This window comes from Haemaphysalis longicornis, unplaced genomic scaffold (genome assembly GCF_048455015.1).
Source record: "Haemaphysalis longicornis isolate Haplotype H1 unplaced genomic scaffold, Haemaphysalis longicornis Haplotype H1 scaffold_5, whole genome shotgun sequence".
Lineage (NCBI taxonomy): Eukaryota > Metazoa > Arthropoda > Arachnida > Ixodida > Ixodidae > Haemaphysalis > Haemaphysalis longicornis.
This window is the reverse complement of record NW_027526385.1, coordinates 54,537-80,491: the sequence shown is the minus strand read 5'-3', so window position 1 is coordinate 80,491 and position 25,955 is coordinate 54,537. Positions and strand designations below refer to the sequence as shown.

The window sequence follows — 25,955 nt, the reverse complement described above, 5'->3', positions numbered from 1 at the left end:
CCGCAAGCAGTAGTATTAACTCTATGCCCGCAAGAACAAAAATTGTTTGTTTAGAAAAGTTTTAACAGTTCAATGGTGCGTTATTTTGTACGGCAAATAATAAAAAATGTGTATTTCGGACTACACTGCACAAAATAATGACAATTATTAATGTTATGACGTCATTATGACGTCACGTGTGGCAGAAGCCGTTGTTAGGGGGGCGTGGCTGGTGCCACGCGTGTGGCAGGAGACGCTGCCTATTTTAAACCATAGTTGCTGCGTTATCAACATGGAGGAAAGGTTATCAATAACAAAGAAGGTTCAAAAGTAAGAAATGACCCTAATAATTTACAAGTGTTAAGTTTTGCTTTCACTTACAAATGTTTTTTTAAAAAAGAAGCTTTTATTGGTGCCCTTTGAGTAGTTTAGTTTCGATTTTAAAGCATTTTGGCTCGAACAGCTGTCAAGTGAAGTTTCGTTGGTTTCGTATGTATGGCATTGTATGGGCCGCAGCCGTACCGGCCGTACTTTGACTTTGAGGGCTGGCGGCCGAGGATTCGTGCGTTACGGTGTTCAGCGCGTTGTGTGTCCTTCGGAAGCCCTCTTATCTCCGCCAACTGATATGTGAGGAAATAAGGGGCGCGTCAGCATGGCTACATTAAGCGGCGAAATGAGCAACTCCTCCAGCGTAAGTCACAGCACAAGCACCTACTCCACCGGTTCGCCGGGCCCTCACGTGTGCCGTGCACAGTGTCTCTTCAAACACGGGGGCAGATAACTCGAACAACTTGTGCCCCGCTGAAACAAGGAGCTGCCCGGGGTGGTTTGGGGTAGAAGTTGAAATACGCATCGTGCGGCGAAGATGGTAATTTGTGAACGCGCTGTTAGCGGCACGCGTGATGAATCACGGGTCGCGGTGTGTCACAGCTGTTGACTGAAGCTTCGCCTGGGTCTGCTTACGTTGCTTACGTCGTAAGCTTCCTCTTGCCACAGTAGCTACCGCCAGCATACCAGCGGTGTCACTGCCTTTCGGGCTTCGATGTTGGGCGTAACGTCAGCTGGGTATGTGGAATAAGTTTCGCGGGATGAAAGCCTGATTTGTCTCGTTGTACTGACTGAGGTGGCTTGAAATTGTGCGAGCCGGCGTCGTGTTCTCATCGCAGGCGCTGATGGAAGGCACGGAAGATGCGGCCACCATCGACTTTGGGGAAGTCGAAGCGGGAGCCGCCAAGAGGCCCGTCAGGTCAGCACGTAATGACTATGCTTGCGCAGAACATTGTACTTTTCTTGTGGTAGTCGCGATGTTGCTCCCGATCGACGTGCGAACAGCTGCGTCTGATAATTATGAGATGTGTGTTACATATTCAGACCTGTGTGTTTTCCCTGGGTCTTCCGTGCGATTTTGGGTCTCGGTGGCTCGCTAAATTTACTAAAATCAAAATTAACAAAAAATATTTGTCTATGCAGAACCATGTATTGTATCTTTGAGGCGTACTTAATTACCACCAGGAGACACTGTCTACAAAAGCAAAACTAAAGCTGAAAATTTAACGTATTAAAGCCAAGTGCATGCCTGTTAATGTAGGACATACAAATTTTCTGTAAAGGAGCAATAATGGACTTGGCACCTACTGTAATGTGCTCCTGTTAAGGAGAATGTCAGTGTAAGGGCAGTCCCCGCACGGGGCACCGTGAGTATTCATGGCATAGGTCGGCAAAACAGAAAGAACTCACTCAAACTCAATCACAATTTTTTTCATTCACGCTGTACTCAATCAAACTCAGACTCAAAAGGTTCGTCTGTTCACAAAATCACTCGTACTCACTCATCAAATACTCATTTGTAATCGTACTCACTTGTACTCAAACTCATTTGTCCTCACGAGTATTCGTACTCAATCTGTACTCATGAGTACTCACTCTGTACTCATGAGTACTACTCATGAGCACTACTCATTCTGCACTCATGAGTACTACTCATTCTGCACTCATGAGTACTCAATCTGTACTCGTGAGTACTCAATTTGTATTACTCACGAATAATCAACTTATCTGCACTGTTAGCTAGGTCGTAGCTCGAATGAAAAACTAAGTATAAAAAATAAATTGTTTAATTGATTAGAAAAACACAGGTTACATATAAATCAGTACAGAGGAAGAAAACGTCTGACGTGGTGCACTGTCGTTGGGCGACTTACTGTGCGAAGGCAAGTACATGTGAGAAAGCGAAACGGAACGTAAGCGCTCGCGTTGCGTCTGGCGTCTCCTCTTGTTCTCAGGCCGGGTCGGGCTCAGGGGAGCTCGGGGCTTAACGGTGCAGCTGTGGCCGTAAACTGCGTTTTTCTGCGTGTCTTCGGGTGGCAGCTTTCGTCGTCTGTTTTCTTGTTTGCACTAAGTTTGCACTACTGCACTCAGGAGTGCATATACTCAAGAGTGCAAGCACTCACAAAAACAGTATTCATGAATATTGTACTCATGAGTGCTCTGTACTCATGAGTACTGTGTACTCATGAGTACTGTGTACTCATGAGTAAACGGTGGCCGTCGGAGCCTTGGTCGAGCTCCGGCCGATGGGCTCCCTGCCTGTCTACCAGTCAGGGAGCTCCGGGACCTCTTTGACTACCAGGGTAAGGTCAAAGGAGAAAGTACCCCCGTCTCCCTGCTTTCCAATGTATCATATTGTCACGAGTGCGTCTGCTATGAGACGGAGCCACGAAGACGACGACGACGAAAGGCTCACCCACGTGGCGCGTGCAGGAGAGTTCGTGGAACGGCTCGTGCTTTGGAACGCTGATTTGGCTGATCAGCGCTTCGTGTGACTCCACGTCTTTTTGGTGGCTTTCTTTCTACAGGCACAAGTTCGCCTAAATAAATCTGTTTGTCCTTGCCCCAACTTCGCCTGCTACACTTCTTGCAACGGAACACTGGTGGAGGTGCGGGGTATGTCCAGCAGTCCTACCGGCAGCCGCTCATCTAGCCCCGTCAGTCCTCTTCTCATCGACACGGCTGTCCATCGCAGCAGCCGTCGCCTTCTGGGCCTAACCCCTGAATTCGGCCTCATGCCTGGGAACGCTCAGTCGCGTCAAGCTCGCGAAACGCAAACCATGGAGTCCAACAACTCACAGGTGATTTTCCAACAACCTCGGCAGCCACCCAGCTTCCATGGCGAAGTGTACGAAGACGTCGACGACTGGCTAGACCAGTACGAACGAGTTGCTTCATGCAACCTCTGGAATGCCGTCCACAAACTAAGAAACGTCTACTACTCGCTAGAGGACGGTGCCCGTGTATGGTTTGAGAACCATGAAGCGAGCCTTCGAACGTGGGACGACTTCCGCCACGACATTCGCGAGGCATTCCCTAACGCAGATCGTAGGGACAACGCATTGCAACTCCTTGAATCGCGCGTGCAGAAGCCAAACGAAAGTGCTCCGGTACCTTATGCACGGAGTGAAGGAGCAGCTCTTTGCCGGACTCGTGCGAAACCCGCCACAGACTGTGCCGCAGTTTATAAAAGAAGCTACCGCCATCGAACGAGCTCTGCGGGATCGCTGCCGCCAATACAACCGAATGGACAATGCAACTTCGGCGCACGCCGCCTTTATTTCCCCAGCCAACGAAAATTCGCTGCGTGACCTCGTCCGGAGCATTGTCCAAGAAGAACTGAGAAAGCTTACCACGAGTTCCTCGCAGCCAGCCATTGCTACCATCGCTGAGGTCGTCCGCGAAGAGATTCTTCAAGCGATTGCCCCACCTGAACCCAGCCAAGAAGTTTTACAAGTGAGCTATGCGAATGCCCTGGGTCGTCCTTCGTCTGCACGGCCCTCTTTGCCAACGCAACGAAAGCCGCCTTCTGGGACATGGTCCCGCACTGAGCCAATCTTCCAGCCACCGATACGCAAGACCAACGTATGGCGCACGGCAGACCAAACACCGCTATGCTACCACTGCGGCGAGGCGGGTCACGTGTACCGTCGCTGCCCATACCGCGAGATTGGACTTGCCGGTTTTTCACCTGCCGCTCGTCGCCCTCCTTGTTTCGGGGAACGACCACCTGAAATTGACGCCTATCTCGTGGCGAGGCAAGAGCAGTCTGTGAGACAGCGACCACGCTCGCCCTCGCCAGCTCGCTTGAACACTTCGTTCAAGCGTCGAAGCTCTCAGGATGCGTCAAGGGGGAGGTCTCCAAGTCCCCACCGGGGAAACTAGAACCGGCAACCTATGGAGGCAAGGTTGCTGTCGATGGGAGCTGCGAAGACCCTCCAATGTCGCCGGCGGTCGATAGGCGTACGGCGGAAGAATGCGCCGATGAAGTGGTGAGCGCCGATCTTTCTGTTTTAATCGACGGGCAGGAAGTAACTGCTCTGGTGGACACTGGCGCAGATTTTTCGATAATGAGCCAAGGACTCGCAGACAAGCTCAGAAAAGTCAAAACGCCGTGGACTGGGCCACAGATTCGATCCGCAGGCGGCGATGTAATGACGCCGACGGGCAAGTGTACTGCAAGAATCCATATAAGTAAGGCGAATTTTGTCGGCACTTTCGTCATCCTTCCCCAGTACTGTAAAGACCTTATCTTGGGAATGGACTTTCTGCGAGAATATCACGCCATTATCAATATCCCAGAGCGCCTAGTCACATTCTCTAACGATGTCACGGCTCGAGACCTCGATTACGAACAATGCTCGTCGACCTTGCGTATCGTTGATGAAGACGTCGTCTTGCCACCGAGGTCATGCGCCTTGGTTTCCGTGAAGTGCGAGGGTTCGTGGTGTGGCGAAGGGATAGCTGAAGCAACAAGTGACCTTCTTTTTACCCGTGGCATCTCGATCGCACGAGGAGTAGTGCACCTAAATGATAATTGCACCGAAGTACTTCTTACAAACTTGAGCAACGAACGCCAGCAAATCTCCAAAGGAACCGCCGTAGCACGCTTTGAGAACATTGAAGAAAACTTCGGATGTCTAGCCTTACAGGCCGAAACAGCGCCAGGTGGCGGTGAACCCTCCGTCTTCGACATATGCCCTGATCTACCAGCCACGAAGCAACAATGCCTGCTGGAACTATTACAACAGTTTATTGATTGCTTCTCTTCTACAACCAAGGTACGACAAACGCCCCTTACGAAGCATCGGATCATTACCATGGAGGATGGGAGACCTGTTCGCCAAAACTCGTATCGTGTCTCTCCCAAGGAACGAGACGCTATACGGGACCAGGTAAAACAAATGCTGGAGGACGATGTGATACAGCCATCGCAAAGCCCCTGGGCTTCTCCTGTTGTTTTGGTGCGGAAGAAAGATGGTAGTCTGCGCTTCTGTGTCGACTACCGCAAGCTAAACCAAGTCACCAAGAAGGATGTGTACCCGCTACCGCGAATCAACGACTCCCTTGACAGACTGCGCCACGCACGGTATTTTTCGTCGATGGATCTCAGGAGTGGTTACTGGCAGATGGAGGTCGATGAGCGGGACCGGGAGAAAACTGCATTTGTGACACCGGATGGACTTTATGAATTTAAGGTTCTCCCTTTTGGTTTATGCTCAGCTCCAGCAACATTTCAACGTCTCATGGACACTGTCTTGACCGGCCTGAAATGGCAAACGTGCCTTGTGTACCTCGATGACGTTGTTGTCTTTTCCGCCACTTTCGAGGAGCACTTGGAAAGACTTTGCTTGGTCCTCCAGGCATTACGTTCCGCCGGACTCACACTCAAGCCGGAGAAGTGCCATTTCGGTTACGAGAAGCTCCGCTTTTTAGGCCACGTCGTTAGCCACGAAGGAGTACAGCCAGACCCTGACAAAATTGCAGCTGTCGCCGATTTCCCGAAACCTACGGACAAAAAAGGCGTACGCCGCTTTTTGGGACTCTGCTCGTATTACCGCCGATTTATTCCAGCCTTTTCTCACATTGCAGCCCCGTTAACCTGCCTAACCCGAGATGATACCCCATTTGTGTGGAACAAGGAACAGCAAACGGCATTTAATGAGCTGAAGAAGCGCATGCAAACACCGCCGGTTTTAGCCCATTTTGACGAAGACGCAGCGACCAGCATCCACACGGACGCAAGCAATATCGGATTAGGAGCAGTTTTAGTACAAAAGCAAGATGGTGCCGAAAAGGTTCTTGCTTTCGCAAGCAGGACGCTCTCCCGTGCGGAGTCGAACTACTCGGCAACTGAAAAAGAATGCCTTGCGGTTGTATGGGCGGTGTTGAAATTTCGACCTTACCTGTATGGACGGCCGTTTCAAGTCGTAAGCGACCATCATTCACTATGCTGGTTGACGAGCCTTAGAAACCCTTCGGGGCGCCTTGCGCGCTGGAGCCTGAGGCTCCAAGAATTCGACATAACTGTCGTTTATAAATCTGGACGACAGCACTCCGATGCGGACTGTCTCTCCCGAGCTCCAATAACGCCTGCAGACGATGAAGAATACAACATTCCGTTCTTGGGAGCTGTGAACACGACCACCATGTCCCAGAAGCAGCGCGAAGACCCAGAACTGCGGCCACTCATCAACTTTTTGGAGGGACAGACAAGTAGTGTTCCAAAAGCCTTCACAAGAGGGTTGTCAACCTTCTCGTTGCGGAACAATGTGCTCTTCAAGAGGAACTTCACCCCTAATGGCAATGCCCACCTCCTAGTCGTCCCCGCAATGCTACGTAATGAAATATTACAAGCGTGTCATGACGAACCCACCGCGGGTCATCTAGGCTTCACTCGCACGTTGGCCCGAATCCAGGAGACATATTATTGGCGAAGGCTTTCCGTCACCGTTAGACATTACGTCCGTACGTGCCGTGATTGTCAACGACGGAAACCGCCACCGGGACGACCAGCCAGTTCGCTTCAACCAGTTCAGATTCCTGAAAAACCCTTTGAACAAGTTGGAATGGACCTTTTGGGACCTTTCCCACTTTCATCTTCCGGGAACAAATTCGTAGTCGTCGCAACCGACTACCTCACCCGCTACGCCGAGACAAGGCCCTTACAACGAGGAACAGCTGCAGAAGTGGCCCACTTCTTCCTCGAAAACATCGTGCTCAGACACGGCGCTCCATCGATTGTAATCACAGACCGCGGAACAGCCTTCACGGCGCAGCTCATGGAAGCTGTCATGACGCTCAGCGGGACTTCCCATAGGAAGACAACCGCATACCATCCGCAGACCAACGGTTTGACGGAGCGCATGAACAAAACGATCGCGGACATGCTCTGCATGTACGTAGATGTCGAGCATAAAACCTGGGATGCCATTCTGCCGTACGTAACTTTCGGATACAACACGGCGCGACAGGAGACGACACGAATGTCGCCCTTTAGGTTACTCTACGGTCGCGAAGTGTCGACCATGTTGGACACTATGCTACCACATGCCGATAGCGACGACCATGTCGACACGGAAGAGTTTACACGGCGAGCGGAAGAGGCACGGCAACTTGCTCGCGTGCGCACAAGCAATCAGCAACGCCATGACGCCAACCGCTACAATCTCCGCCACAGGCACGCGGACTTCCAAAATGGTGACCGTGTGTGGGTGTGGAGTCCTGTTCGTCGCCGAGGGCTCTCAGAAAAGCTGCTTAGACGGTACTTTGGGCCATACAAAGTTCTGCGTCGGCTGAGTGACGTTACGTATGAAGTTATCCCGGTCAGCACTGTACCCGCAGGACGTCGTAAATTTCAGCCTGAAACCGTTCACGTGGTGCGCATGAAACCCTATTATTCAAGATGAGCCGACGTTCACGCCGTCACACTCGGGGACTGTGCCCATTTTCTACCATTTTCTACGTGTAGCTACAACCCTGAGCATCGGGACGATGCCCTTTAGAGAGGGGGGCAAATGTCACGAGTGCGTCTGCTATGAGACAGAGCCACGAAGACGACGACGACGGAAGGCTCACCCACGTGGCGCGTGCAGGAGAGTTCGTGGAACGGCTCGTGCTTTGGAACGCTGATTTGGCTGATCAGCGCTTCGTGTGACTCCACGTCTTTTTGGTGGCTTTCTTTCTACAGGCACAAGTTCGCCTAAATAAATCTCAGTTTGTCCTTGCCCCAACTTTGCCTGCTACACTTCTTGCAACGGAACAATATGGCATTTTCAAAACCCCCCCCCCAAACGTGATCGGCCCCCAAAAAGGGGCCGCATCGAAGTTTCCTTTCTATCTCTACCAACTATCAACGTTCCGAAAAATGACAACTATCCCCGTTTTTTGGTCCGTGAATCAATAGACAAATCCAAACCCGTCTCCTCCCAGTCTGTATTCCTTGTCTCAAAAGGCCTGAAGGATTAAGGCATAACAGCTGTCAGGAGAATCACCATCCGTCGCGACAATGTAGAAATACCAACAAAGCACATAATCTTAACATTCAGCAGTTCAAAACTTCCTGAGCACATCAATGCTGGTTACATTAGATGTGGTGTACGTCCGTACATACCTAACCCGCGCCACTGCTACAAGTGCCAGTGGTTCGGGCACGCTACAACTTCTTGCTGCGGCAAACAGACCTGCGCAAAATGCGCCACACACGACCACCCCACTGAAAAGTGTGACTCTACCACCTTCACCTGCGCAAACTGTCAGGGGCCACACGCGCATGGTCCCGCAGCTGTGAGAAGTTTCAGCAGGAAAAGAATATAATCCACGTGAAAGTAATTGAGAACATCTCCTTCCCGGAGGCGCGAAATAGGTTCGCCTCCTTCCCCCTGGGGAGGTACGCCAACGCAGCTCGCCGGGGGGCGGAGCGGCGTCTTGTTTCGGCGGGGACCTAGTACCGCGAGTCGGACTTGGTCCCGCCCCCGCCCCCCTCTGGGTTGCCTCAGGCAGCCCAACCTGCCTCCGCACCGCTCGCTGAGCCAGCAGAGGCTGTGATGGCAACCACGTCTGGTGGGGATGCTGCTGAACCCACTATTTCCTCCTCTCCAGCAGCCCAAAGCACATGCGAGGGCCCGGAGGAGATGGAGCTGGGGGAAACCGCAGCAGTTCCCACATCCGCCGCACCGCCTGTGCCACCCGGGGCGCTCCTAATGCCCTCGGCGGTCGCGGTCAAAACGAAGGGCACTGCAAAGGGTGCCCAGTCCAAGTCTAGGGGGCCCATTCCTCTGGGAACCCCCTTGCCCTCAGATGACGACCTAGACGTCGAGCCGTTCCGGCATGCACCACAGCTGAAGGAACGGGCTCCGGCGTCCAGGTCAGTAGAGAAAATCAAAAAGCCCCTTCCAAGAGTACAAGCCCCGAAAGCCAACACTTAAACACACACATACTCCAGTAGATCTAAACTTCAATAATGGGAAGAGAAAATATCATGCAATGGAACTGTACAGGCCTTCTTAAAAATCTTGATGATGTTTATGAGTTACTGCATTCCAATCAGCCAAGTGTCATGTGTATACAAGAAACACATTTATATTCCAAACATACAAACTTTTTGTATAGTTACCAGGTATTTAGGAAGGACAGAGATGGTGGTGGTACATCTTCCGGGGGTGTGGCCATCATTGCCCGAAAGTCCTTGGCATGTCATTCTATCCTGTTACAGACCGCTCTTGAGGCTGTTGCCATTCTGATCATAATTTTCAATAGGCTAATAACTCTATGCTCACTTTACATCCCTCCTGATTTCCAGCTCTTGAGCTGGGATTTCGAGGGCCTTGTAGATCAGCTACCCACACCTTTCATTCTTTTAGGCGACCTCAACGCACATCACTCTCTCTGGGGCTCTGTTCGCACAGATGCCCGAGGTCGCCTTATCGAAAAATATCTAACATCTTCGGGAGCATGCCTATTCAATAAAAACAAGCCTACATACCATAATATAGGACACAACACTTATTCACACCTCGATTTGGCGATTGGCTCTGCAGTACTCTTTCCATCTCTTGAATGGGACGTTTGGCACTAACCCGTATGGTAGTGACCACTTCCCAACCACATTAACATACTTAGGTAAAGGCCCGAACAGTTCACCTTCCCATAACAGGTTCAATGAAGATAGAGCGAACTGGAGTACATTTACAGAAACATCTAAACTACACCACACATACATTGAACACCTACCTACACGTTGAAGAAGCTACCCAACTCCTCACGGCGCACATCCTCGACGCCGCCGAGAAGTCCATTCCCCAAGCCTCTGGTGCCTTGGGCAATCAGAGGAGGCCATGGTGGAATGAGGACTGTAGGCGGGCGCGAGAGGCCCAGAACAAGGCGTGGGGTATCCTCCGTCGGTACCCCACGTCGGGTAATCTTTTGTTGTTCAAACGGGCCAAGGCGTTAGGAAAACGTGTGCGCCGTGAGACAAAACGAGAGAGTTGGCGTTCCTTCAGAACATCAATAAACTCCTACACAGACGCACGGAAAGTATGAACAAGAATACGCAAACTCAAAGAACAACAAACACACAGCCTGCCTCTGGTCAGCACAACAGGGGACACACTCGAAGACCAGGCTGACACACTCGCACAACACTTCCAACACGTGTCCAGTTCAGCACACTACACAAACACTTTCATGAAACACAAACAATCGGCCGAAAAGAAGTCTTACTTGATAACGACAAGTCAGCATCCTCTTATAACTCCGAGTTTTCACTTCATGACCTGAGGGCTGCTTTGAGCACGTGTGCCTCAGCTCCAGGCCCAGACAACATTACATATACAGTTGAACCTCGTTATAAGAGACATGGATGTACCCCGCACGGGGCACCTTGAGCAATCTTGGTGACGGTACTGGCGATACCGCGGACCCCGAGCCCCCAAACATAAGCTGGATCCAACCGTGGCGATGTGTTTATAGGTGGAGGGTTAGAAACCACGAACGGTGGCCGTCGGAGCCCAGGTCAAGCTCCGGCGGATGGGCTCCCTGTCTGTTTACCAGGCAGGGAGCTCCGGGACCTCTTTGGCTACCAGGGTAAGGTCAAAGAAGAAAGTACCCCAGTCTCCCTGCTTTTATACTATGCTATATGGCATTTTCAAAACCCCCCCCAAACGTGATCGGCCCCCGAAAAGGGGCCGCACCGAAGTATCGTTTCCCCCATTGCCATCTTTAACATTTCCTGAACCAGATCATTACTCTCGATTTCTTGTCATGGAATCCCTCAATCCAACCCACCCTCTTGCATCTCAGTCAGTCTTCTTGATCGCCAAGTATCTTGAAGCCATAATAGGAAAATCATATAAGTGCAAAAAACAAAGGTCTGGTGAACTACTAATCGAGGTAAATGACAAGCAGCAGTCCACGAAGCTTCTAGCTCAGACTAGACTGGCTGATCTCGACATCAGGGTCACACCTCATCGGAGCCTCAACAGCTCGCAAGGTGTGATATCCGAGACGGATCTCTTGAACGAAACGGATGCGGATCTCCTTGCCGGCTTGAAGGATCAGGGCGTCACTGCCGTGAGACGAATCACCATCCGCAGAGACGACAAGGAGATTCCCACCAAGCACATCATCTTGACCTTTGACCGCGCAGTTCTCCCACAACACATAAATGCAGGTTTTATCCGTTGCTCCATCCGTCCGTACATCCCGAACCCGCGGCGCTGTTTTAAGTGCCAGCGGTTCGGGCACGGTACGAACTCTTGCCGTGGCCGAACGACGTGTGCAAAATGCGCGGCGCACGATCATCCGAGCGAGAACTGCCCATCCGAAACCCTCACTTGTGTAAACTGCGGGGGGCCGCATGCAGCCTACTCCCGCAAGTGCGAAAAATTTCAAACCGAAAAAAAGATAATCAACATCAAGGTAACTGAGAACATCACCTTCCCAGAGGCGCGGAAGAGGTTCGCCTCTTTCCCTCTGGGGAGGTACGCCGACGCAGCTCGCCGGGGGGTGGAGAGGCGTCTGGTTTCCACAGGGACCCAGTTCAGTGAGTCTGACCTGGTCCCTCCCCCCCCCCCCTCTTGGGGTGCCTCAGGCATCCCAATCCGTTGCCACGCCGCTTGCTGAGGCAGCAGCGGTTGTGGTGGCAACGTCTTCGGTCGGGACCGGTGCCGCTCCCGCCTCTGTCTCCCCATCCTCCAGTGCGTTGGAGGGTACCGAGGTGATGGACACCACGGGCCCCGCATCGGCTCCCACCGCCACCGCACCGCCCGTGCCATTTTTGGCGTCCCCGACTCCCGCGGCGGTGGCGGCTCAAACGAAGGGCTCCCAAAGGGGGGCCAAGTCCGGGGGGCCCGGTCCGTCGGGCACCCCTCGGACATCCGACGACGAGATGGATGTCGGGCCGTTCCTGCCTGAAACGCAGCGCAAGGAGCGGCCTCCGACGCCCAAGCCAGCAGCAGATAGGCCCAAAAAGCCAAATCCTAGAGTAACAGCCCCGAAAGACACATGAACACACATTACACACAGACTTCAGTAGCTTCTAAATCTGCATAATGGGAAGAGAAAATATTACTCAATGGAACTGTAGAGGCCTCATTAAAAATCTTGATGATGTCCATGAGATATTGCATTCGAACCAGCCAAGTGTGATGTGTCTTCAGGAGACGCATTTGAATCCCAATCACACAAATTTCTTAAATAGGTACATGGTATTCAGAAAGGATAGGGTTGGCTGCACACACTCTTCGGGCGGTGTAGCCATAATAGCCCGGAAATCCCTAGCATGCCACCCTATCGCACTCAACACCGTCCTTGAGGCTGTAGCAATACGCACAATAATTTTTAATAGGTTGATAACGGTATGCTCAATTTACATTCGTCCTGATTATGCACTTTCCAGCTCTGACTTCGAGGCGCTGGTCGACCAGCTGCCCGAACCGTACATCCTAACAGGCGACCTTAATGCACACAACTCTCTTTGGGGCTCCTCAAGAACGGATGCCCGAGGTCGCCTGATAGAGAAATTTCTTACATCTTCAGGAGCATGCCTTTTCAACAAAAAGCAGCCTACATACCATAACTTAGGACATAATACATACTCACATCTCGACTTGGCTATTGGTTCTGCAATTCTTTTTCCATGTGTTGAGTGGGGCGTGGGCACTGACCCATATGGTAGTGACCATTTCCCCACTTCCCTAACATATATAGGTAAAGGCACATGCAGTCCATCTTCCCATAACAGGTTTAATGAATCAAAAGCAAACTGGAGTATATTCACAGAAACATCTAAACTACACCACACAACCATAGAACACCTACACGTGGAGGAAGCATCCCAACTTATCACGGCACACATCCGCGACGCTGCCGAAAAATCCATTCCCCACGCCTCCAGCGCTCCGCGCAACCAAAGGAGGCCGTGGTGGAATGAGGACTGTAGGCGGGCGCGAGAGGCCCAGAACAAGGCGTGGGGTGTCCTTCGCCGGTACCCCACATCAGATAATCTCATTTCGTTTAAACGGGCCAAGGCTTTTGGGAAGCGAGTGCGCCGTGAGGCGAAAAGGGAAAGTTGGCGCACCTTCCTCACTTCCATCAACTCCTACACTGACACGCGAAAAGTATGGACACGAATACATAAACTAAAAGAACAACAGACACACAGCCTGCCCCTGGTTAGTACAACAGGGGACACACTGGAAGACCAGGCTGACACGCTCGCACAACACTTCCAACATGTGTCCAGTTCAGCGCACTACACCAACACTTTCATAAAACACAAAACATCCTGTGAGAAGAAGTCCTTACGAGACAGTAATAACTCGACCTCATCTTATAACACCCCCTTCTCACTGCATGAGCTGAAGATCGCACTTAGTACTTGTAAACCTTCAGCTCCAGGTGCAGACAACATTACATACACTATAATTCAACACTTGCACACAGACACACTTGAAACCCTCCTTCACCTCTACAACAAAATATTTCTTTCGGGACACCTCCCAGGGTCATGGAGGGAGGCCATTGTAGTGGCCTTTCTGAAAGAAGGGAAGGACCCTTCCTCTCCCGCAAGTTATCGTCCCATCGCCCTCACAAGCTGCCTGTGTAAGCTGTTCGAGAAGATGATCAATAGGAGACTCATGTACTTCTTAGAGTACAATGGTCTTCTCGACAGCTGCCAGGCTGGCTTCAGGGCTGGGAGATCCACCAATGATCAACTGGTTGCATTGGAAACATATATAAAAGATGCCTTCATTCATAAGCAGTATTGTATAACAGTCTTCTTCGATATGGAGAAGGCCTATGACACGGCCTGGCGGTACGGCATCTTGTGTGACCTCAAGTCGTTTGGTGTTTCCGGCAACATGCTGAACACGCTCAGTAGCTACATGTCGGAAAGGACCTTTCGAGTGAGGGTTGGCAGTGCCCTTTCGAATGTATACGTGCAGGAAAATGGCGTCCCTCAAGGCGGTGTCTTGAGCTGTACACTGTTTATTGTTAAGATGAACTCACTTCGGAAGGCATTGCCACCAACCATTTCCTGTTCTATATATGTAGATGACATTCAAATATCTTTTAAGTCCTGTAACTTTTCAGTTTGTGAACGCCAAGTCCAGCTTGGGGTGAACCAACTTGCTGGCTGGGCGGACACAAACGGTTTTAAACTGAACCCTGGAAAGAGTACTTGTGTTGTGTTCTCCCGCAAGCGCGGGATTAAGGCAGACCCGGAGATCACCCTTCATCGCGCTTCTATCCCTGTAAAAAAGGAGCACAAGTTTTTAGGTGTCATATTTGATGAAAAACTCACGTTCATTTCACAAATCAAACAACTTAAACATAAATGCCTGAAAACACTAAACATTCTCAAAGTCCTCTCCCACCAGTCCTATGGTGCAGACAAAGAACTCCTTCGCGTTTTTACCGCCTTAGTGGGGTCTCGGCTAGACTACGGTAGTGTTGTGTATGGGTCGGCATCAAAAACAGCACTAAAAATGCTTGACCCAGTTCTCCATTTGGGCCTGCGCCTTGCGTGTGGTGCTTTCCGCACTAGCCCGGCCCAGAGTCTACGCTGAAAGTAACAAATGGTGCCTGGAACATCAACGAATGTACATAGATTTATTATATGCTTTTAAGGTCTCATCATTCAATAACCATCCTTTTAAACCTGTCCTCAACGATACATCTACAACCCAGCTATTTTCAAATCGTCCATCTGTTCCTTTGCCCTACTCTCTGAGGATGAGAGAGGAAGCTTCAGGTCTTTCCGTTGGGTTTTTAGATGTCTGTACATCATCATCATTTTCTGACGTTATACCACCATGGCAACTGCAGCCTGTTTGTTGTGATGTTTCATTTATGAAAATAGATAAAAACAGGGTTCCGAGAGCTGCGATTCTGCAGCATTTCTTGTCGCTTCAGGATAAATATAAATGTGCCGAATTCTATAGCGATGCCTCGAAAACTTCAATTACAGTGTCGTGCGCCGCTCATGGTCCCAACTTTATTGCTTGCAGAACCATGAGTGTACACACCACTATTTTCTCTGCAGAAGCATATGGCATTTTACTCATCGTTCAGCACATTCTTAAAAAACGAATTCCTAAGTCCGTCATCTTCACACTCTTTGAGCGTTGTACGTGCATTGTCTTCACACAGACCCAAGAAAAACCACATTGTCAATCTTGTCTTTAATTTCATAATGTCTATATATGCAAATAATTTTCAACTAATCCTGTGCTGGGTTCCAGGCCATGCTGGAATCGCGGGGAATGAGACCGCAGATGAAATGGCCGCCACTGCTGCACTTGCAAACACAGTGGACATAACAACAATACCCTACACTGACCTCAAGCCACACATCCGACAACACCTTCGCAAAACATGGCAAGCCGACTGGAATACACAGACAGACAACAAGTTACACATAGTAAAGCCACACTTAGGACAATACACTAGTGACTCACACAACAGATTCATCGAAGTTGCCCTAGGTAGATTACGGATAGGCCACACACACGCGACACACTCCCATCTGCTCACCGGATCTCCAAGACCCCTGTGTAGCAGGTGTGGGGAGGGCCTATCCGTACTTCACATCCTCATTACATGCAAAGCACTCCAGACAACAAGACGCAAGCACTTCCCTCAACTCTACAGACAACACATTCCACTACACCCAGCACTCTTTCTAGCGGATGATCCCGTGATTCCTGTGCAACGCACTTTTAAGTTTCTCAGTGACATCAAGTTTTTACATCTCATTTCCTATCACGCGTAGTTTTTTAAAGCTTTATTTCATGCCATGCACCATCACAACCTGGCCCTTTACACCAGCCATCCTCACTGTCTTTTATTGATTTTACTTTTGTTCTTGCTTACTAATTTCAGTGTCTAAGTTCTCACCTCTCATATTTTACCACTGTTTTGGCGCTCTTTGCCCTAGTTGGCCTTGCGCCATTAACATCCAACCATCATCATCGAGACATGGATGTAAAAGACAAATGGGTATAAGAGACACTATTCACCCACATGGTTGGCTTCCCTATCTTTCCCATTAAATTGACCTCTTTTATAACAGACATCGGATGTAGAAGACAGTTGGTTATAAGGGACAAGTCATCCTTGAACTTTAATCAATAATCTCGCTTGTAACTTCAGATGCAGTGCCACCAGTGACTAATTGCAGTTGCTTCCATTGTGGAAACACAGGTGGATGACTGATGCCTGCAGTCACTATTTATTATAACTTCAGCAAACACATAGTGGTTCAGTCAGCTATGAAATGACAATGAGAAGCCCTGCCAACGGAAATGCAACTTGCAGAAGTGGCTGAAGCTTACTGCCATCCATTGGAGCGCAACCGCACATTCAGGCTCTCCCACTCGCGTAGCTCCCAATCAAGAAGCATCGCAGATGTTGAGTCCTGCAAGCGTAATGAATAGCCTGAGCACGCAGCGGAAGAAGCTGTGCGCTCTGGCTATTCATCAAGCTTGTGAACTCAACATCTACGATTCATCTTCCAAAAACAGTGAAAGGAAAAAAAGCTTGTAGAATCGGTTGTAAAAAACCGTGTAAATACAGTCATGAAGCAAACAAAGATTCAGAACTGTTTCATAAATTCTGGGGGCCAAACATAAATTATAATGAATCTTTTGCAACATGCTGTAGCGTTCTTTTGAGCTTGTTTTAGTCATACGGTGCCCACATCGAACTAGGGTCTGATTAGTAAGTGAAAACATGGTTCCCTGCTTATAAGAGACATCTTGTATAAGAGACAGAAACTGCTTCCCGGTACGTGTCTCTTATAAAGGGGTTCAACTGTACAATGATACAACACCTACACGCAGACGCACTTGAAGCACTTCTAAATCTTTATAATAAAATATGGCTTTTGGGGCACATTCAACGCTCATGGAGGGAGGCCATAGTAGTGGCTTTCCTGAAAGAAGGGAAGGACGCTTCATCTCCTTTCAGTTACCGGCCCATTGCTTTGACAAGCTGCCTGTGCAAGCTCCTCGAGAAGATGATAAACAGGAGGCTCGTGTACTTTCTTGAGTACAATGGTCTTCTCGAGAGCTGCCAGGCAGGCTTCAGGGCTGGGAGATCCACCAACGATCAACTGGTTGCATTGGAAACATATCTAAAATAGGCCTTCATTCATAAGCAGTATTGTATAACAGTCTTCTTCGATATGGAGAAGGCCTATGACACGGCTTGGCGGCCGGTACGGCATCTTGTGTGACCTCAAGTCGTTTGGTGTTTCCGGCAACATGCTGAACATGCTCAGTAGCTACATGTCGGAAAGGACCTTTCGAGTGAGGGTTGGCAGTGCTCTTTCGAATGTATACATGCAGGAAAATGGCGTCCCTCAAGGCGGTGTCTTGAGCTGCACACTCTTTATTGTTAAGATGAACTCACTTTGGAAGGCATTGCCACCAACCATTTCCTGTTCTATATATGTAGATGACGTTCAAATATCTTTTAAGTCCTGTAACTTTTCAGTTTGTGAACGCCAAGTCCAGCTTGGGGTGAACCAACTTGCTGGCTGGACGGACACAAGCGGTTTTAAACTGAACCCTTTAAAGAGTACTTGTGTTGTGTTCACCCACAAGCGCGGGATTAAGGCAGACCCTGAGATTACCCTTCATCGCGCTTCTATCCCTGTAAAAAAGGAGCACGAGTTTTTAGGTGTCATATTTGATGAAAAACTCACGTTCATTCCACACATCAAACAACTTAAACATAAATGCCTGAAAACACTAAACATTCTCAAAGTCCTCTCCCACCAGTCCTATGGTGCAGACAAATAACTCCTTCTTTGCGTCTTTACCACCTTAGTCGGGTCTCGGCTAGACTACGGTAGTGTTGTGTATGGGTCGGCATCAAAAACAGCACTAAAAATGCTTGACCCAGTGCTCCATTTGGGCCTGCGCCTTGCGTGTGGTGCGTTCCGAACTAGCCCGGCCCAGAGTCTGTATGCTGAAAGTAACAAATAATGCCCGGAACATCAACGAATGTACATAGATTTATTATATGCTTTTAAGGTCTCATCATTCAATAACCATCCTTTTAAACCTGTCCTCAATGATACATCTACAACCCAGCTATTCTCAAATCGTCCATCTGTTCCTTTGCCCTACTCTCTGAGGGTGAGAGAGGAAGCTTCAGGTATTTCCGTTGGGTTTTTAGATGTGTGTACATCATCATCATTTTCTGACGTTATACCACCATGGCAACTGCAGCCTATTTGTTGTGATGTTTCTTTTATGAAAATAGATAAAAACAGGGTTCCGAGAGCTGCGATTCTGCAGCATTTCTTGTCGCTTCAGGATATATATAAATGTGCCGAATTCTATAGCGATGCCTCGAAAACTTCAACTACAGTGTCGTGCGCCGCTCATGGTCCCAACTTTAATGCTTGCAGAACCATGAGTGTACACACTACTATCTTCTCAGCAGAAGCATATGGCATTTTACTCATCGTTCAGCACATTCTTAAAAAACAAATTCCTAAGTTCGTCATCTTCACAGACTCTTTGAGCGTTGTGCGTGCATTGTCTTCACACAGACCCAGGAAAAACCACATTGTCAATCTTGTCTTTAATTTCATAATGTCTATATATGCAAAGAATTTTCAACTAATCCTGTGCTGGGTTCCAGGCCATGCTGGAATCGCGGGGAATGAGACCGCGGATCAAATGGCCGCCGCTGCTGCACTTGCAAACACAGTGGACATAACAACAATACCCGACACTGACCTCAAGCCACACATCCGACAACACCTTCGCAAAACATGGCAAGCCGACTGGAATACACAGACGGACAACAAGTTACACATAATAAAGCCACACTTAGGACAATACACTAGTGACTCACACAACAGATTCATCGAAGTTGCCCTAGGTAGATTACGGATAGGCCACACACACGCGACACACTCCCATCTGCTCACCGGATCTCCAAGACCCCTGTGTAGCAGGTGTGGGGAGGGCCTATCCGTACTTCACATCCTCATTACATGCAAAGCACTCCAGACAACAAGACGCAAGCACTTCCCTCAACTCTACAGACAACACATTCCACTACACCCAGCACTCTTTCTAGCGGATGATCCCGTGATTCCTGTGCAACGCACTTTTAAGTTTCTCACTGACATCAAGTTTTACATCTCATTTCCTATCACGCCTAGTTTTTTAAAGCCTTATTTCATGCCATGCATCGTCACAACCTGGCCTTTTACACCAGCCATCTTCACTGTCTTTTATTGATTTTACTTTTGTTCTTGTTGAACGATTTTAGAGTTTACGTTCTCACCTCATATTTAACCACTGTTTTGGCGCTCTTTGCCCCAGTTGGCCTTGCGCCATTAACATCCAACCATCATCAGTGTAAGGGCAGGCAATATCTGACAGCCAGAGATATAAGGGTATGTTCATTGGTGTAGGGGCCTGGAAATAGTTGCCCTAGCTGATGATGCATCAGTACAACTGCTATTGCGTGTATTGGACACACCCCCTGAAATAACAAGCCATATACGTTAAATGCTTTATTAGGAGAGGCATTTTGTGTGTTTTGGAATACGCCAAGCACATTCCAGATTTAATCCCTCATGGTCATGCTAAACATGATTGGTAGCTTCAAATTAGCAAGACTTTAGTCACAGCATTGTTTCTGAAATCTCTCCAACAGTATGTTGGAGAGATTGAACTGGCACTGTGATGTAGATCAGCAATTCGTATTCTTGAAACATGGCTTGGATGCTCAAAAAATGCACCAGTGGCATTCACCTACCAGTTCTGCACAGAAATGCATGCGTTTTTTTTTTTATATACAACTGTTATTATCTGAACAAGGACACGTAGGGGATGGGTGAGGCAGAGTACCATCGATAGCTTTCCATTACAGCGCGCCTCACAGCTCAAATGTAGCTCTGACGTGTCAAACACCAAGAATTTGCAATTTTGTGTGTCACGAGTGATGAAGAATCACCCCGTGCCCTGTGTGTGACCTGTGCGTGCACACTCGCAGGCACCCGCTGGCATCGTTCTTCCACCTGGCGTTCCGGACGACGGCGCTGCTGGCCTACCTGCTGTGCCGCTTCTTCACGGACAGCTTTGTGTCCAGCTTTGTGTGCATCCTGCTGCTGCTGTGCATGGACTTCTGGACCGTCAAGAACGTCACGGGGCGCCTGCTCGTGGGCCTGCGCTGGTGGAACTACGTCGACGACGCCGGACGCAGCCACTGGGTCTTCGAGAGCCGCAAGGTCCGCCGCCCTTTCCTCTTCCTCCTCCTGGTTCGGGGGGGCTTTCATGGCCAGAGGGGCATTTGTGTGGATGCTGAGCTCTCCACGTAGCCTCAATCCGTACTACCCCTTGGTAGTGGGAGTTCTCGAAGTCCAGAAAGAAAAACATCCAGGTCCATTTTGGTGACATGGTGGCTAAGCAGTGCAGTTGCAATCAACTATGGTTCACGAGTTTGAACCCTAGTATTTTAGGTAGTGCTACAATGCAGCAATCCTTGCGTGTGCAGGTTTAGTACCTGGTAATGGATGCCACGTGATTAGAATGAATCCAGAGGGCTCCAATATGGTGCTGCCGTAGAGTGCAGTGTTTTTAAACGACAGCCTATTGAACTCACTAAGATCAGTTAAAGTGCAGGAAAGGTAGAGGTTGGCTGTGAAGACATCAGGACAAAACCACACGAGCATTTAACATACCGGTTAGCTGCTACAAAAACTTTACATTGTTCAAAAGTGCATGTTGGTGCACGTTTCCAATGAATCTTGGTCTGGGCATTTATCACTGCTTTGTGACGCAAGTGTTCTTGCAATTGTTGTCTCTCTTTTGCTGCTGCTTTTGGTGCGTTGATATTTTGCCCCCTGCAAGCTGTAACCAGATGGGTGCAGTGTGCTCACCATAGTGGATATTTCAAGAGCCATTACCCCTGAGGAGGATTTGTTTAGCTTTGTCCATTTCAAGCACACCCCTTTTGAGCGTTGTAGAAGCTACTGACATTAAAGGGACACCAAAGGCATCCACTGTGCTGCTTCCATTATGGCTGCACAGGAGGAAGGCTTTTGAAGCGAACAACGCTCAAGAAATCCGCCCCTGTTTAGACGCTTCGATGCCCACTTGTCAACTAACTTGAGGGTGCCTCCTCCTCCTCCCCCCCCCCCCCTACTCGTTGCAGGCGGGTGAGAAAGTGGGTGATGCCTCGGAGGCGAGCCTCTTCTGGATGGGGCTGATCGGGGCCCCCGTCCTGTGGACCCTCTTCTTCTTCATCTCCCTCTTCAGCTGGAACTTCCAGTGGCTGGTGCGTGAAGGAGCGGCTCCCTCATTTCACTTTACTGCAATCTCGCACATTCTCTTGGCCAACCTTTCTTTTTTGTGTGTGTGTGTGCGCCACCGCAAAGTTGTGAGAATGGGGAACCTTGGGTGAACAGTGAACATCTGACAAGCTGCTCTTTGCCCTACCTTTTTACCTCCCTTGCTCCCCCCACCTGGCCCCGTTGCCCCAAGAAAGTGCTTCTCTCTCTCTCTCACACACAGAAATCCTTTTGTTTCATTGCTAACCGATGAAAAACTTCATAGTGGCGGCCTTTGTTCCTGCATAGTCAATACATAAATAGAGAACTTGGAGGAATTACTTTGAGGCTGTGCACCTTCCCATAGAAAATGCCTTGTGGATGTTATTAGTATATTGAAAACTGAAGTGGCTCTTGGTGGTAGCATGACCAAAGCGGCCACTTACCTGAAATGCTTGCGGGGATGAGGCAAGCTTCGGAACTATTTTCTTGTTCCACTGTTATCAGCTACGTAGAGGTGAGCATTACTAGTGTTCAAATTTTTCTGTGCTCCTCGCAAGGTGATTTGACGGCATGTTGTGGAAGGAATAAAAATAACAGCCTGCATTTCTCCTGACAGTAGTAGAGATCCAATTGCTGCCCGAGTTGCAGGTTGCACCTTCCATAACAGCTCTCTTCCTATATAAACGTTGTCCCTAATCCAAGATATCATGAAAGCCCAGACACACAAAGACCCCTTCACAGCTTGCGTGGTGTCCCCCGTGCTGTGCAGATGGTGACGCTGATTGCCCTGTCCCTGAACGGGGCCAACCTGTACGGCTATGTGCGCTGCCGCCTGGGCAAGCGGCGCTCCATCACGGCCGCCGCCTCAAACTTCTTCGGCCAGCAGCTTCTCCGAGGGGTGCGTTGGTCACGTCTCGCTAAGTACACAATACTCGTTGGGGCCACTCGCGTGCACCATAAAACCATCTTCACTCCCAATGCTCCACACTTCAGAGAAATTTGATGTTCACAGTAAGGACTTTTGTTGGATTGCATTTTTTTTTTCCTGTTGTCAAGGCAACCTGCAAGGACCAGAAAGTACTGATTCTATTGTGAGGGCATCGAATATCTTGATGTTGATGCAGTTTTGATCTGGAAGCATCAGTCAAGTGAAAAAGCAAGTGTTGGACATCAGTGTCTGGCACCTATAGGAGTGGAATGGCCCCTGTTGGCGATGGTGCGTAGCAAGAAAATAAATGTAGAAGTGTATTGGCCAGTGCTTGTGAAGCATATGGTCTCCTTTTTTTTGCCTGCTCAAAGCAGCTCTGAGCAGCTCCAAGCAGCTCCGTATTTTATTTGCCCATAGAACATCTATGGCGGGAGCAGTTTTGGGTTGCTTGGAGCTGCTCAGAGCTACTCTGAGCTGGCACAAAAAAACAAGAGACCTATAAATGGCCCTCTGAGAGGTAAGACCAGAATCTGGTGTCTGCAGCAGAAAAGCAATTCCTAAACCTGCCATTGGCTGTGTGGTGCTATCCATAGCCCTCCCTGCAATGCTGTTCTGTGCAGCAGTACGTACTGTACCACTGTGTAGTCCGAAGCATCTATATTGTTGCAGCCACAACTTTGGAAATATTGCCTGCCATTTAATTGCCGTGTAGGGAAACACTGAGAAGACATATTTTCAGGGGCAACGATTTGTGCTTTTAGGACTTCAAAAAGGGACATAGCTTTAGGTGAAGCAGGGAAAACTGGGTGTGCTACCACTGACACTCGAACGCTCCTGTAAGGCCTGATCACTCCAGTCGCGTGCAGATTCCATTGCAGGCCAGGGTCTTTGTGGCTGTGTGTGCACGTGTGCGTGCGGGCGTGCACGTTTTTGTAATCATTTCCACAGCCAAAATTTATAACGATTGTGCGTACAAGATTATTCAGTGCATTGAAAAGTCTCTAGGTGGCCCAAATTGAGGCGCCACCCTCCTCTATGGTGTGCCTCACAGGGGAAGTGCAGCTTTCGCACGCAGAGCCTCAATTGGGAAATTACCATGGCACAAATCTTCTCAAGAGTAAAAGTGTTCTCCATTGCATAGTCAAGCAGAAGTGTTGTGCGCCATAGCTGTCATAAAGAGCTGTCAAAATGAACACCTCCTGATGAAGGTATTGACGGCAGTCCTTTTACTGAGAAGGATGAAAGCTAATGGCATTGTCTATGTGTGACCATTGGCCATCATTGATTATTCTGCTCAAGAAAAAAACATTATTCCGTAGTTATGGCCAGGACTTATGTTGACTAGTGTGCAAGTTCAGTGCCAGGTTGTCTCTGTTACAGATTCAAATTCAGCTTAGTGTTTGAGTGCTGCTTGAGCAGAGTGTTGCTTGGCTTGCTGGAAAGCTGCTGCACATTTTTGTTGATGAAGTGCCTCTTGACACATTTTGTAGCAATAGCGCAGGATCTTTTATTGTTTTGCTGTGGCAAACATGAACACCATAGTCTGATGATTGATCCTGGTTCGCCTCCATAGACCAAAAATTGTGCATTGGGAAAAAAAAAGTTTGACAGCTATGCCATTCTTTGGCTGTGATTGGCCGCTTACATTTATTGGAGGGGCAGATTGCCATAAATTATGTTGGTTGTTAACTTATTTGCTTCCCATAAGCAGTGTTTATTTAAAAGCACAAATAGTATTTCATCCTTACCCCGTGCTTAAAAGTCGCGCAAAACAGACGAGATGCTTAGCAGGCTGAGTTTTTCATTGTTGATGGCAACCTTGCAGCGCCAGCTCAACTCACTCTGCAGTCAGTCACCAGATGGCATGACAGCAGCGGATGAGCACACCATGTGACATCGTGTTCCTTAATTATGTCTCTGCCCACATTGTCTTAGGAAGCTAGCACTGGCTGGAATTGTGTAAACTCCTTGGCCTAACGCGGCACCCCTGCTGTCTTGCCCAGATGTTCCAGAAAGGGGGCCCAGCAGCCGACGAGAGTGCAGCACCGAGCCAGCAGCAGATACCCTGACGCAGTGCGGTGTCTCCCACTGTCCCCCTCCCTGTGTAAATAGAGCCTTCCCCCCTCACGGCCCCACTCCCCACCCCCCCTGCCACATTTTGCACACCATAAAGCCATTGTGATTTACACACAGACCACGAGTGTGGCTTCCTTCTAGTCAGCGAGTTACCATTCTGCCTGGTGCAAGATTGTAGCCACACAGAGGCCTCAGTAGTGGCAATGGTGGTGGTGGTGCCAAGGGCGTTTCACCAACACGCGTGTTTCCACGTCTTGTGAGCACGGTGTTAAACTGGCAGCCAAATAAAATTGAGTTGCAACTGAGTGGGACCTGTATTGACAGCAAAAACTCTGCCACAGTTTAACACGCAAATGCGCCTAAGAAGCAGCATTGTGGAAGTTTTTCCAGAGTGTGGGTTAAATTCAAGGGGCATGTTAGTGCACTGCTGTGGGAACACTTTTCACGCTAGATGCGCAAGAAAGTTGCAATATTCACCACTTCATCTTAGCACAATGCGGGCAAAACGACGAAAGTGCTGCCTGGTGAATTCAGTGTGAGGTACTTTAAATCGTGGTCACTTTTAAATGGGGATTCGGCACATGCACCACTTCAGTAGTGCCCGTGGCAAACTCTCCTGTAGCCTTGCAGCGTCCATGCAATGATCTCGAGGCGACTGCTTTGTGAGCACAGTTCCGTGGTGGCACACAATAAACGTGGCAGTTGCACGTGCACAGACAGTGATGTAGGTGGCACCTAGCTGCACTGTCTAGACAGTGTCGCTAGGCATCACCCCTGCTTTATGGGGCACAGCTGATATTTTTCCCTACAAAAAGTGCCTTCTCCTACCAAGTCGGCTTTCTGCCATTAACCATCATGCAGTGCTGCTGGCTGTCACTGCATCAATGAGGATGGAGACAACAGCCATGTTGGCTTATGCCTGGCTTCCAGCCAACCCCTCACATTGACAGTGACAGACAGCCGCGAAAGCTATTGCTTTCTGTAATGATGGAGAGGAAAATAGGCCAGCAGTGTGGTGCTAACAGCTGGTGCTTTGAGAATCTCCACTGCTGGAGTGAACCTCCGAACATATACATAGTATGGTTTCAACCGCTCGTCTAAAAATGTATGGTGCCTAAATACAAGTCGAAAGATTTTTATTCCTGTATATATAGGTATGGTAGAAATGTGCAGAAAAGTGGTACATAAAGGGCATGTGACTTCATCTTAGCCCTTTCAGGGTCAGTGACATACATGTATGTCATCGCTTGTGTGCTTAAAAAGTGCGCCTTTTTTGATCGTTTCTCTCGCTTGGCATGTGCTGCCACACTGTGAAAATACATGAAATTTCTTTCTTCTGCA

At 49.1% G+C, this 25,955-nt stretch overlaps 1 protein-coding gene across 3 annotated transcripts; it reads left to right on the top strand.

The window, feature by feature from the left end:
* The first annotated feature begins 493 nt into the window (after positions 1-493).
* Positions 494-25,955, top strand: LOC144137749 (Golgi apparatus membrane protein TVP23 homolog B-like). Of its 3 annotated transcripts, none has more exons than XM_077669687.1 (6): positions 494-670; positions 1,146-1,225; positions 20,332-20,566; positions 21,493-21,615; positions 22,380-22,508; positions 24,542-25,955. In XM_077669687.1, exons 1-6 carry the CDS (start codon positions 632-634, stop codon positions 24,605-24,607), a joined length of 672 nt encoding a protein of 223 aa, XP_077525813.1. In that variant the 5' UTR covers positions 494-631; the 3' UTR covers positions 24,608-25,955. The 3 variants fall into 3 exon arrangements, with proteins under 3 accessions (XP_077525813.1, XP_077525814.1, XP_077525815.1); XM_077669688.1 differs by lacking the exon at positions 494-670 and adding an exon at positions 709-847; XM_077669689.1 differs by lacking the exon at positions 494-670 and adding an exon at positions 868-1,044.

What these genes read in the sequence shown, in the direction of transcription:
- LOC144137749 (XM_077669687.1), top strand. Translation starts at nt 632, where the DNA reads ATGGCTACATTAAGCGGCGAAATGAGCAACTCCTCCAGC. An exon ending in AAATGAGCAACTCCTCCAGC is followed by an intron (nt 671 to 1,145) that starts GTAAGTCACAGC and finishes TTCTCATCGCAG; the next exon opens with GCGCTGATGGAAGGCACGGA. An exon ending in GCCAGCAGCTTCTCCGAGGG is followed by an intron (nt 22,509 to 24,541) that starts GTGCGTTGGTCA and finishes TGTCTTGCCCAG; the next exon opens with ATGTTCCAGAAAGGGGGCCC.